At 46.5% G+C, this 14535-nt stretch overlaps 1 protein-coding gene across 1 annotated transcript; it reads left to right on the forward strand.

Annotated features, from left to right (window-relative positions):
• The first annotated feature begins 2999 nt into the window (after positions 1-2999).
• Positions 3000-12033, forward strand: LOC129406766 (zinc finger protein 805-like). The gene is made up of 3 exons (XM_055145405.1): positions 3000-3022; positions 5349-5556; positions 7823-12033. The coding sequence occupies exon 3, from the start codon at positions 9673-9675 to the stop codon at positions 10327-10329; it is 657 nt and encodes a 218-aa protein (XP_055001380.1). The 5' UTR covers positions 3000-3022; positions 5349-5556; positions 7823-9672; the 3' UTR covers positions 10330-12033.
• The last annotated feature ends 2502 nt before the right edge of the window (positions 12034-14535 follow it).

Here is a 14535-nt window from a genome sequence, read left to right on the forward strand (position 1 = left end):
CTCCCCTGCCCTATAAATTTCCCACCTGCACGGCCTTGCCCCTCGGTTAAGTAAATTTAAGCTTAGAGCGGCTCATAGGATCCAGGAAAGTTTCTCAAAATTACTAGTGTATTATAAATGAGAATGGGCAAATGGAAGCAATGCACATTTCTGCTCTGCTCCAGGAAACTGCACCACTTTATTGGGGTCTTCAGAAAGCTATTTTTTCTTCCTTCTCTCTCAGGATCTCAGACATATATGTAGGTTTTATTGTCCAGGCAAGAATTGTAGGCCACTGGGTGCTGGGCTCAATCTCCAGCCCTACTGCCCTCCTTAGGGGTGAGGAGGTTGGGAGACTGAGTCCCAGTCCTCAAATGCCACCGTAGGAAGAACAGAAAATTCTCCTTTCACCTTTATCTCTTCTAGGTTTTTATGGGGACTGGGGACATAAGCCAGATGCTTGGAGGGCCCAGCAAGTCGTTCTGTGGAGGCTTTCCTGAGCGGAGCCATGTGGGTTTTACTTTAGTTAGAGGTATCACACATAAGATGCTGGACTTTTTGTCTTGAGGGAGACAAAATTTTTATTTATTTATTTATTTATTTAATTTTATTGAATCACCATGAGATAGTTACAAGCTTTCATGTTTGGATTACAATCTCACAATGATCAAACACCCATCCCTCCATCATTGCACATCCCCCACCACCAAATATCCCAGGTATACCCCCCCTTTCCCACCCTCTCCCTGCCTCTATGGCAGACAATATTCCCCATACTCTCTGCTTTTGGGCATTATAGCTTGCAACACAGACTCTGAGAGGTCATCATGCTTGGTCCATCATCTACTTTCAGCATGCATCTCCCATCCCAGCTGGTTCCTCCAGCCATTATTTTCTTAGTGATCCCTTCTTTATTCCATCTGCCTTCTCCCCTCAGCTCATGAAGTAGTCTTCCAGCTATGGGGCAATCCCCCTAGCCCTTGTATCTACTGTCCTTGGGTGTCAGCCTCATGTGATGCTATCCTACACTCCACAAATGAGTGCAGTCCCTCTATGTCTGTCCCTCTCTTTCTGACTCATTTCACTTAGCATTATACTCTCCATGTTTATCCATTTATAAGCAAATCTCATGACTTCATCTCTCCAAATAGCTGCATAGTATTCCATTGTGTAGATGTACCCAAGTTTCTTTAACTAATCATCTGTTTTAGGGCAGGAGACAAAATTTTGACAGTGGCTGAACCTTTATAATTAATGAGAAGGTGGAACCATTTGTCATTTTTTGATCAGTATCCAGTAGCAGAATGGGCCCTGACATTTGGCCCTTGCCTCGGGCACTCAGACCCATTGTTATGGTGGGCAGTGTCTGTGGTCTGTCTCTTTCCATTGCCATTCTCTTGTTCATCTCAGGAGCCATGGGGCATGTGCCTCTAGCACATGAAATCTGGCAAGGAACTAAGTTGAGGTGAAACTGGTCCTCCTCTTCTGTGCAGATGGAAAATAAAAGGTCAGAAGCCACACCTGGCGGTTCTTACAGAACCATATGTGGTGCTGAGGTTAGAACCCAAGTCCAGACAAGTCCATTGTACTATCTCTACAGCTAAACACTACCAGTATGACCCAAAACCAAAAAATTAATGGGGAGTGGGGGCGGGTGAAGAATTACTCAGGAGGAGGCATGAATCACAACCAGCCAGGCTGGTTCAGTATAAGGGCCTTAAGGGGTGCTGTGAGTTCCCTGGGCCACTCTGGTACTGCTTGGGGACTAGCAGGATTATTCTAAGTGATGCTCAGGGTACCATGATGTGCAGGGATCGAGTTGGGGGTTGCTGCATGCAAAGTGTGCATGTGCTTTAACCTCTGCTATCATTCCTGTCCCTCTCTAAGTTACTTTGGGGTGTGGGAGTGCACACCTATTGTTCAAGATTTGCTCCTGGCTTTTCTCAGGGATCACACCTGGAAGTACTCGGGGGACCATTTGTGGTGCCAGGGCTTGAACCTGGGGTGGCTGCATGTAAGACAAATGCCCTGCTTGCTGTACTATTTTTTTTTCTGTCCCATAAAATTTCCTTTTTGAGATTTGAGTGTGAAGCATGAATATTTTGATTATATAAAGCTTATACTGGTGCCTACTTATGTATCATAATTGGGTTTGAGAGTCCCACCTGGGTGGTGGTGGGCGGGGACCAGGCAGTGCAGGGATTAAATTTGGACCTCCTGCCTGCAGAGCATCCACTCCAGTCTTCTGAGCTATCTCTCTGGCGCTAAAGTGAGTTACTTATGATATATAAATTTGAGTTTCCAATGGGATTGATCCGATGGGATTTGTTGAGGATCAAACCCAGGCACCAACAAGCCACACCCCCTACCCAACCAACAGAGCCTTAACTTAGTTTATACTGTATATTTTGTCATCTTTTGTTTTCTTGCTCTGTGTCTGTGGGCTTGGTAATTGTTTTAAGCGTCTCTATCCTCTCATACCCACCCGTATCCTTCCTTGGGCTTTTTGCCACCTGCTGATGAAAGGGCGAGGGGAAGGGACCCAGTCCTCAGTCAGTGGCATCTGCCTAGAATGGTCTCTTCACAGTACTGTTGGTTCCTTTCTTATTTTCTTCCAAATAAATTTTGTTTACTCCTCCCTCTGTCCGCTGCTTGGGTTTTTCTGAGAATCTCCTGGTAGTAGTGTCCTCTGCTGTGAATGGTGGTGTTCTTACATCCTGGTATGTGAACTTGATTGTAAGGAGAGTTGAAATGTGTTTGAGCCTGCCTGCAGAGGGACACACAGTATGACAGATCCAGAGGCTGTAGGTGTCTGAGGGGAGCAGGAGCAGGAAACTCTGCTGTTTCCTTTCATTTCTGTTTTACTCTTACAGTGAACCCTGGTCTCCAATTATTGGGTCAATAAAAACATGCTTGCTTTTTAATTGTCATGATAATTTAAATAATGTCAGTTTCTTTAAAAAAGATCAATTCTTCACATTGATCTACACATTTATTTCCTTTTCAGTGACATGATAAAGGAGCTGGAGCGAGCGTACAACTGGTAAGGTACACCTTGCACACAGTTGACCTTGGCTCAATCCCTAGCACCCTGTATGGTCCATGGAACCAGGAGTAAATCATTCATGACTGTGGTCCAGAAACCAAAAAAAGAAAAAGAAAAGGCAGTGCTTTTTGGGTGATTTGATTTGAATCCCCCTACAACTTCTGGATTCATAAGACTGTATCCTCTGTAGTTCAGGCTCAAGCTCATTTCAGCTCTGCTCACAACCACCAGTATGCAAGAGCACCACCATTCACAGCAGAGGACACTACTTTTTATGTAGCAGTGCTCAGGGATACTCCTACCATGTTTAGGCCCAGTGATGTTGGGGGATCATGTGGTGCCGAGGAGCAAACCCAGGGTTCCTGCATGCAAAGCCTGCACCATTAGCCCTTTTGGCAGCTCTGTGACACCAGAAAAAGCATTAAATTTGCTTGGCACAGTCCCTATAGTATGATGACGGCTGGTAAGTAATATGTTTCCAAAAATTTCTGGCAGTGCCAGGGATCAAACCAGTAACCTCATACATGGCAGGGAACTGTTCTACTGCTGAGCTGCTTTGCCTGCCCCGATTATAACCTTTAAGCATTTTTTAATTACTCCTGGGATTAAAACTCTAGAGCAGCAGAATAGATTGCTTTCCTAAATCTGGAGTCTCAGTTTTGTGAACCAAGAAGTTAGAAGGGACTGGAGCGATAGGACAGCAGGTAGGGCACTTGCTTTGCACGTAGGCACCCTGAGTTCAAACCTGGCATCCCATGTGGTTCCCAGCACACTCTCAAGAGTAATCCCTGAGTGCAGAGTCAGGAGTAACCCCTGAACATCACCGGGTGTGACCCAAAAACAACAACAAGAAGACTAGACGAGCAAAGTCCAGGCCAGCACATTCAAGGCAGAAGGATGAGGCGAGCTGTGGTTGCTGGTAGAGTGACGACCTCTGCTGGCTAAAGGGGTCTCATCATCCTTTGTTCAGTCCATCATTGACCCCTGTGTGGCAGACAGGAGGCAGCATTTGCTCAGGTTCCTGCAGTCAGTCGTGTCTACTCCTCTCCATCTTCACCTTAACAGAGATGAGTGATCTCACCTAGGAATCTCAGACGGGGGCGTGGAGTGTTCCCTCGGAAGCTCGGGTGTGGGTGTCTCCTAAGACGCTCAGGTAGGGCTGGGGGTGTCCCCTGGGAAGTGTGGTATAGAGGTGGGGGCTCCCCTAGGAAGCTTGGGAACAGGTGCTTTCCCAGTGCAATCTGGGTCCTCAGGAGGTTCTGTCCCAGTAGTGTGATGAGAACCCGCCCCCTGCCCCAGGATGAGGCTGGTCAGCCATTAGCTCTCTCCACCTGCAGGTCACTGGGAAATGCCTCCTGGTTGTTGCCAGTGCAGGTCGGTGGAGAGTGACCACCATTGAGTCAAACCTCCCTTGGGTCCAGAGCCATCTGGGGAGCTTTTTGAACCTGCTTCTCTCCAGGCCTTGCCTACAGGGTCTCTGTGATATTGGGTGAGGATGAGACATCTAAGAAGTGCTGGTGCACTGCGGTTGAGATACACATACTTGGAGAATTTAGAAAATGACTTCAGGAAGGAGGGGTTCAGACTCATTGGCTCTCAGGGCTGCAACTCAAAGGTCTTGGGATTCTATGCCATGTAGTGCTGCTGCTGTAGTCAGCATTGCCACCCACAGCCTTTGCGTCCCAGTGGTGATACCTGTGCCTTTTTTTTTTTAAATGTGGTGGGGTACTCTTGGAGTATGGGTAGGATGTATCATATGGAGTGTGGCGCAGCCGCGAATGTGGCCACATGGTTCAGGAAAAGGTTCACTCGTAGGTGAGGCACAGCTCGAGCATGTGGAGAGCAGCTGTGAGCATGGCAGATTGAGTTCTGGAGGTTTTTGGCTGCCAGGGCTGGGTCCCGTGGGGTGGGGAGGGAGTCTCAACTGCCTTCCTCAGGGGCGCCCCAATGAAACAGCCTGGCGCGGTCCAGTGGCATGGTTATGGTGAGTGTCATGTTATGCTCCCTTCTGGGAAAGAAGGACGTGCAATCTGGATGGTGGCTGATGGAGACATTATCTGGCACTAGCCAGGGGTGGCTTATGGTCATGACTACTGAGTTGCTGGAAATAGGCGGATATGGGCAGAGTATGTCCATTCCCAGTCCTGTTGAACCCAGAGTTCTCAGCCGCAAAATCACAAAGTCCCGCGCACCTGGGTTTTCTAGATACCTGTACCTTTGGTTCTGCAGTCACTGGTTAATATTTCTTTGGAGCAGCTCCAGTCCAAGTTATTGTCTACATCTGAGATCTCAAATAAGACACAGGTATGCTTTCTTTTCACAGAAATTGTCTGTCTTCTCTGTGAACAGGGTGTTCTGTGCCAGGACCCGAGCTGATCTACTATTTGGAACAGTGGTGCTCCAGACAGTGAAGAAAGACCCCCAGAATACCAGTCTGGGCAGGCACCAAATATGGGCAAGTGGGAGATTCTCAAGGCTTGAGTGAGCACCTACTGGTATTCTGTTGAGAAGTGGCTCTGGGGTTCACGGAGGTATGTGTGCTGAGAGCTTTCTTAAGGCTTCGTTTATTTACGTTTTGCTTGGCACTAGCCAGTCACCAGCCTTGTCACCGATTGGAATTCCACAGTCATTTTGTTTACACAGTGTTCTAAGTTAAAGCTTGCTGCTGTCAGATCAAAAAACTGTTCTTGGCTGTTCTCTCTCATGCCTGAGTCCATGTGGATCAGCGAGGAACTCTGCCTCAGTCATGAGTCATTCAGGACTCCAAATCCATTCTGTCAAAGATGTCAAAGATGTGGCTGTCAAGTTGTCCTCACTTATAGTTGCAGAGGAGACGTGTGACACCTAACTTCACAAATGCCATGTCCCTTTATTCCCCCACTCAGAACTTGCCGTCTGATCGCATTAGGTCTTGGGAATCTGAGTTCTTTATCATATGAGTTAACGGTTTTGTGCTGGTTGTCTGCTCACCAATCCCATTCTGAATGTAGGGATGGTGTATATGCCTTTGGGTTGTTGGGAATATAGCCATATGACACACCCATGCATGTATACCTACCTGCCTAGCACAATCTGAGTTCTAGGAAGTGGCTCAATGAAAGTGAATTGTTGGTGTTGATCCTTAACATACTGGTCACAATAAATAAACATTTCCCTCTGAATTCTGAAGGCCTTTCTTACTCTCCCAGTGACCTCCTCTCACCTTCATCCCCCATCTGCTGTGTTGAAAATTCAGAATGCTGTCATGGGCCTCTTCTGTCCACATCTGGGCTGCTGCAGGCCCCAGTGTCTTCGGGTGTGTTGCTTGTTCTGTTATAGTCATCTTTCTTTGCTTTTCCTTCCTCATTGTGGTTGCAATGATCTGCAGTCGCACACAGTTGTGGAGCTCCTACACTTGGCCACGGATGTTGCTGGAGATAGCACACTTCAGCTGTGGTGCTCTCACACACCTGACTCCAGGGGACAGAAGACCACATACTTTGTTGTGGCCTTAGGTTTCCAGACCACAGAGCCACCAGAACTTTGCTCAGCATCTGTGGGTAGCAATCGTCCATGTCGGAATTGAGCTTCTCTCTAATGAGTTACGTGTTGTTATAAAGTATCTGGCATATTCTAAGTACCTCCCCTTCATAACAGAAACAGCCCCATCACTCTGAAAGTGCTCACTTACATGGAGCTGGAGCAAAAGCCACACTTCTTAGGAAAAAATTATTTTGCATTATACACTTCCTGTCTTCCTTTGGGACTGCATTACTGTCCCTTTGGAACCAGGAAGGTGAAATCAGTAATTCATTACATGCTTTGTGTGTATGAGGGCCTGCATTGAGGCTTAATATCTTAAAACAGCACAGCGGGTTGGGCGTTTGCCTTGCACGCGGCCAAACCGGGTTCGATTCCTCCATCCCTCTTGGAAAGCCTGGCAAGCTACCGAGAGTATCCCGCCCACATGGCAGAGGCTGGCAAGCTACTCCTGGTGTATTCGATATGCCAAAAACAATAACAACAAGTCTCACAATGGAGACGTTACTAGTGCCCGTTCGAGCAAATCGATGAACAAGAACAACGGGACTGGACTACAGTGCTACAGTTCTTAAAGTGGGATATGCTTAAGGGAAGGGAGCTCAGAACACTAACTCTGTTCAGTATGCAAGTTTCTTTTGTTTTGTGCTGTCCATGCCCTGGAGGGTCACTCCATTCAATACTAGGCCAGGCCTTGTAGGCTGGTCTCTTCAGTACTCTAGCCTTCAGGAGGGCTTTGACAGTAGTGCTTATGGGACCATGTGGTGCTGAGTATTGGGCCATATTTTCTAGCCCCTAGAGCCAGCTCCCTGGGCCTACCAGTGCCTGTTTTGAATGGTATGAGTGTCTCCAGTGAAGTCCTTTGTGCCCCTCTACCACACTCTCCTGACTCCATTACAGAGAATCACGTGTTTGAGGGGTGGGAGGACAAGAATGGCAAGCCTTGGGGCTGGAGCGATAGCACAGCGGGTAGGGCATTTTGCCTCACAAGGCCAACTGGGTTCGATTCCCAGCATCCCATATGGTCCCCTGAGCACCTCCAGGAGTAATTCCTGAGTGCATGAGCCAGGATTATCCCCTGTGCATCGCTGGGTGTGACCCAAAAAGGGAAAAAGAATAAAAGAATGGCAAGCCTTGGTTTGAAAGAAAACAAAACAGCTCAGACATGGGGCACTGTTTTCATCCTGTGTCTTCACTGACTTTCTAATTGAGGTTTTTTTTTTTTCCTTTTGTTTTGGCATTACTAATAGGGCTTTTGGTATATTGAATTTATTTTAGGTTCAAGAGGAAAACATGGCACCATAGGCCCTGCTGTCTGTGAGCCAGTCCTGTCTGTGGGAGCCTCGCTTCAGGAGTTGATCCAAGGAGGCGCTGGGGATTTCCATGGACCATCAGAGGTGCTGGGACAGAGCAAGACCCTCCCTCAGTGATGCTCCTGAAGAACTCGAGCCCTGAATGGGGCGGCTTCGGGTCAGCTGAAGGCATGTGTGCAGGAATCTCACAGGAGCTGCTGGAGGTGCTGTCCTTAACTGGAACTCCTGGGAGTCAGGGAAAGATCCTGTGGTTCAGGAAGAGAAAAATGTTTTCAAATGTAATGAATGCGGGAAGGTTTTTAACAAAAACACCTTCTCGATGGACACCAGAGGATCCAGTTTGGAGTTGATGTAGGCAGGCAGATAGGGAAGGCCCCTTCCCAAGGCACGAGCAGTAAATCTCCTGGGAAGTAGTAGCCCTGACCTCATGGAGAACTGGTGCCTGTTTGTAACAGATCCTGAGGAGGCTAAACCAACCCCCTCCAACAGAAGCTCCTACAGAAACAAAAGGAAAGAAATTTCAAAGACCATCACCACTCCCACCCCACCCCACCCCCCGTAACCACCCTAGCAATGGACGTTTACCTAGGTAGAAGCCTCACATGAGAGCAGGTTGGAGAAGCCATATGAAGGCCACCTTGAACAAAGGAAGTGCGCACATATGTTACCTGAGTCCATGTGCTGCCTGCGCCCATGTGGCCGAGCACATGTGGTGCCTGAGCACGTGTCACCCGGATCTCCCCTCTTGAGATGTCTACTTTCATATTTTCATATCTAATGCTGGGATCTGTGTAGGGGCTCTTTCCGCCGTTGGAAGAATCCCAGGCTGTCTCTCTCTCTTGAGCAGGTTATTCTCCACTCTCTCCCACTTTTTCTTCCTCCTTCCCTTCAAAACCTCCAAATAAAAACTGTATAATTTCACTGCTCGTCTACTCCTGAAGTTCCTTTCTCTGAGGCAAGACAAGAAACCAATAACACTGGGTCCCTGGTGACAGAGGCGGATAGGGACAAAGTGACTGTCTTTCTCCTCCCCACTCCACATAAGTCACCCATGGGGCCCACCAACATCAGAGTGAAACCCTATGAGTGCACAGTGTGTGGGAAAACGTTTATTAAGAGCACACACCTCCTTTGAGTACACATGGTCCACACAGGGGAGAGGCCCTATGAGAGCATGGAGTGTGGGAAAGCATTCAACCGCAGGTCTACCTGCACAGCACCAGCGCATCCACAGTGGAGAGAGCCTTACAAGTGCATCGATTGTGGAAAGGCCTTCACCTATCGCTCTAATTACGTCTGACATAACAAAAAACAAACTGGAGAAAAACCCTTTGCGAAGAGTGTGGAAAAGCCTTTCGAGATAGGCTAGGTTTTATTCACTACTATATCATCCACAGTGGTGAGGATCCCTATGAATGCTTTGAGTGTGGCAAGGTCATACTCTTTCAGCACAGGCCATACTTGTGTGGCATCCAGTCACACTGTGGAGAAGCCTTATGAGTGCAGTGGAAGTGGGAAAGCCTTCAGTGAGAGCGCAGTCCTCATTCACCACTATGTCATCCACACCGGGGAGAAGCCCTTTGTCTCGAGTGTGGGAAAGCCTTCAACCACAGGTCGTACCTCAGGAGACACCAGCGCATACACACCGGGGAGAAGCCCTATGTGTGCACCGACTGTGGAAGGGCCTTCACCCACTGCTCCACTTTCATCTTTTTTTTTTTTTTTTTTTGCTTTTTGGGTCACACCTGGCAATGCACAGGGGTTACTCCTGGCTCTGCACTCAGGAACCACCCCTGGCTGTGCTCAGGGGACCATATGGGATGCTGGGATTTGAACCCGGGTCGGCTGCGTGCAAGGCAAACGCCCTACCCGCTGTGCTATCGCTCCAGCCCCTCCACTTTCATCTTGCATAAGAGGGCACACACAGGGGAAAAGCCATTTGAGTGCAAAGAATGCAGGAAAGCCTTTAGTAATCGAGCAGACCTGATCCGGCACTTCAGCATCCACACAGGGGAGAAGCCTTTTGAGTGCCTGGAGTGTGGGAAAGCCTTCAACCGCAGGTCAGGCCTCACGAGGCACCAGCGCGTCCACAGTGGAGAGAAGCCCTATGAGTGTGGGGAGTGTGGGAAATCCTTCTGCTGGAGCACGAACCTGATCCGCCACTCGGTCATCCACACGGGAGAGAAGCCCTATGAGTGTAGCGAGTGTGGAAAGGCCTTCAGCCGGAGCTCTTCCCTCACACAGCATCAGAGGATTCACACTGGGAGAAACCCCACTGGTGTGGCAGGTGTGGGAGGGCCTGACACGATCTCAGATGACTTTCAGGAACTCCTGCCCAGGAAAAACCTTTTGAATATAACTACTGAGGAAAATCTTTTGCCAGGGAACACATCTATTATAACACCCATACATATATACCAGAGAGAAACTCCACAAAGGTCTTTGCTGAGAGATTCCAGCACACATCAGTAGTGATGGAGATGCATTTTAAAGACAGACTTGCCCTAGAAGCCTTACTCTACAGCTGAGAATTCCTTCAGGAGGGTGAGACCCGTGTTGATGTGCCCAAAAGAAAATCTTCACTCCACTTCTCTCTTTTGTTTACACTACAGAGTAGTAAAAAGTGGTCTCAGGAATTTTTATTTTTAAAAAAGTGGGGACTTCGAGAAATTAAAAGTGAAAAATTTGTTTGAGATTTTGCTTTGAAGCTCTGCACTTCATCATGAATTTCTTTGTTTACTTGTGTAGGGGGATGTTTCAGAGGCAAGGGTCGTGTCCCTTGCGTTGCTGCGTGTCTTGCATTGCTGGTGAGTGTTGGTGTCAGGGGCAGGTATTTTGAGGTGATAAGGATACTTGTGAATGGGCATTACTTACCGATTAAGAATTCTCAAGGTTTTAAGACCAGAGAGAGAACTCAGTGACTGAGACTATGCAGGAGGCCTGGGTTTGATCTTTGGGACCATGAGGTTCCCCAGTACTACCAGGAGTGATCCCCATGCTAGCAGGGAGTAGCCCCTGAGAAAAACAAGTGCTTAAGGCTTAAAAGAAAATTTCATGTGGTTTTAAAGATTTGACACTCAAAACTCTCAATCCCAGTCTGTTATTTAATTTATGTATTTCTATTCCACACCTGAAACTGGATAATAATCTTTCTTTTCCTGTTTAAATTGATGTAAATTTTGTATTTCCTTAAATGTTTCATGTAAACCTTCAGTTGTGAGACTTTTGTTGTTTGTTTTTTTGAGGGCCACACTGATTGGTGCTCGGGAAGGGGATGCTATTCGTGGCTCAGTACTGGATAGTCACAGTAGTGCTGGTAGACCTGTAGGGTGCCAGGGATTGAACCCAGGGATTTGCACTTGTAAACCACATCCCTGACTCCTTTTTCTCTCTTTGGTATGTGTCAGGTGAAGAAAATCAAGGCCAAGCCTTGCACCAGGTCAGTCTTTTGATGAGTGGCATCAGGGACATAACACATAGTATGCCACTTCATGTACTTAAGTACACACTTCAATACGTCTGTATGATTTTCAGAGTACAGGCTCTACATTTTTGCTAGAATTATATCCAGATTTGTGAGTTATTTTTTGAGGGATTCTAAATGGCGTGGGTTTTTTCTTTTGTTCTGATTGGGCCATATCCAGCAGTGCTTAGGAACTGCTCTCAGCTGTGTGTATGGATGGTATTCGGGCCAAGCTGTCCTGGGCATTGAACCTTTGTATACAAAGCATGCATTCCGACCAGCCCTTTGAACTATCTCCCTTTCCTAGTTGTAGGTTTGAAGGGTTTTGCTGTTGTTGTTGTTTGTCACCAGTTTTCTTACCTTAGAAAGTTTTCCTGTAGGATTATGCCTGCCAGAGAGGCAGGAGAAGGGAAGGAGTGAGGGTAGAAGGAGGGATACTGGAAACATTGGGGATGGAGAATGGGCACTGGTGGGGGGATGAGTATTGAACATTGTTTGAAACACAATCATGAAAGTCTGTAAGAGTGTAAATGTATCTCACGATGATTCATTGAAATAATAAAAAAGAAAGTTTCTCTCTAAATTTGTTGAGATTTGATTTTGCTACCAAAATGAGTTTTGTTAAAGTTCTTTATAATTTAATATGATCATTTTATCTATTGTCATTTGATATGATCATATGATTTTGCTTTTTTTTGGGGGGGGTCACACCCGGCAATGCACAGGGGTCATTCCTGGCTCATGCACTCAGGAATTACCCCTGGCGGTGCTCAGGGGACCATATGGGATGCTGGGATTCGAACCTGGGTCAGCCGCGTGCAAGGCAAACGCCCTACCCGCTGTGCTATCCCTCCAGCCCCGATCACATGATTTTAATTTGAACAAATCAGCCCTTCATTATTGGAATAAACCTGCTTGGTTAAGCATAACTTTTTGTTGTTTCTGGGCCATACCCAGCATGCTCAGGGTTTACTCCTCATGGGACTCGAGGGACCAAAGTGGTTTGAGGGATCAAACCCCAGGTCTGCTATATGCAAGGCATGTACCCTACCAGTTGTATTATGGCTCTGCTCAAATAAGTATAACCTTTTATTTGGGTTGGGGAACCACACCTGGCGGTGTTCAGGGGTTACTTCTGGCTCTACACTCAGGAATATACCCCTAGTGGTGCTCAGGAAACGCATGGGATGCTGAGGATTGTATCTGGGTCAGCTGTGTGCAAAACAAATGCCTTCCCTGCTGTGCTATCGCGTCCAAAGTTTGGCAATTTTACTAATTTATTTTGAAGATGCGACACTTTAGTTTTTCTCTATTAGTTTTTATTAATTTCACTGAAAGTTGTTCTCTTTGTTTCTGGACCACACCTGGTGGGACTCAGAAACTGCCCTTGACTTGGTGCTTGTGGAACCCTGCAGCACCAGGGATCTTGCCACAGCTTCCTTCATTGCTCTTGTTTTCAACTTTTTTTTTTTTTTTTTTTGCTTTTTGGGTCACACCCGGTGATGCTCAGGGTTTCCTCCTAAGCACTCAGGAATCACTCCTGGCGGTGCTCGGGGGACCATTGAACCCAGGTCAGCCGAGTGCAAGGCAAATGCCCTACCCGCTGTGCTATCGCTTCAGCCCCTGCTCTTTGTTTTCATTGCACCCTACTTTGCTTTTGTTTGTTTTTGGTGGAACACACCTGGCAGTGCTCAGGGTTTACTCCTGGCTCTTGCTCAGGGATCATTCCTGCAGGGCTCAGGGAACCAAATGGGTTGCCAGGGAGCAAACCTGAGTCACCTGCAGGCAAGACAAGCACTGTATACTCTCTACAGCCCTGAATCTACTTTGCTTTAATATTTTGCTTTTTTTATTTGAAGTGGGTTTTGCAATGATTTGAAACTTTTTTTTATTACTTTAAAATCCATTAATTGTTAGAAGCTTACTGTTTAATTTTTTAGTGTCTGGAGTATTTTCAACAAATATTCCAGTGTTCCAACATCAGTCCCAACATTAGTAAGACCTTCCCTCCACCAATGTTACTGATTTCTCTGCCATCTGCTGACCTGCCCCTTCGCAAACACAACAAATTTATTTCATATTGCTTGCTTCAAGAAAACCCAAAGAATGGCAGATGAAATTATCAGAAAATCAGTTAAAAGTCAATTCATGATGATTGGCTGCCCTACAATTTTAACCTATGTAAATTCAGATACAATAATATAATATGATTCATAATACAACATGATGCTTATTAAGTTTTCAACTGGTATCAAAAATGTATTTGCATTCAAAATTTTTTTGGTCCTTTCATCTGACCGTTGTATAAAACTTGAAAAAAAAATTCTCAGCTGATATATTTTGGAGTTTGCATGGGATAGGCAAAGCCTGCAAATGTAAAATTTAGTTAAGTGGGAAGAAAATTTAAAGAGGATCTCAAAAACCCAACTATTAATAACTAGTTCATGAGCTATGATAAAATTTTGGAGAAAAAAAGTTTAAAGGGGGAATATCGTCCTTTGACACAGCCAGGAGTAATTCCTGAGTGCATGAGCCAGGAGTAACCCCTGTGCATTGCTGGGTGTGATCCAAAAAGAAAAAACCAACTTGAATCACTTTAAAATTAACAAGTTACAAATATATTTATGATTGAGTTTCAAGTGCCTATTGATCCAACACCAATCCCTTCACCAGTATCCACTGCTCTTCAGATATGAGAAAACAATTACTCTGAGTCAGGAACACTGGCCAAGTAAGTGGCTGGTCTTGTGAAGTGGTACCATGGCACAAATACACACTATTGACCACGCACAGGGATACCTGAAAGACATGCTAGTGTTATCTATTTTCTAGGAGTTTACAAAAATCCTCACCTGATTAATTTTTTTGTTTGTTTGGTTTTGGGCCACACCCAGGGGGTGCTCTGGGCCTCCTTCTGGCTCTGTGCTCAGGGACCACCGCTAGCGGGCTCGGGAAACCATATGAGATACCCAGGATGTAACTGGAACCAGCCGCATGTAAGACAGGTGCCCTCCCCACTGATCGCTCTATCGCTCCAGCCCTAACCTGACTGATTTAGACTAAAGTGTAGTGTAAGATCTAAACATTCTTATGGTAGGATGCTGGGTTATCTGAGCTGTTTACTGACTTGAAGGGATATTTCCAGCTGTAAGTGCGGAGAAGGGCGAGGCCTCTTCTTTCTTGTGACCTGAGCACCTTCAGTGACATTCAGGTGT

The sequence above is a fragment of the Sorex araneus genome, chromosome 8, assembly GCF_027595985.1.
Source record: "Sorex araneus isolate mSorAra2 chromosome 8, mSorAra2.pri, whole genome shotgun sequence".
NCBI lineage: Eukaryota > Metazoa > Chordata > Mammalia > Eulipotyphla > Soricidae > Sorex > Sorex araneus.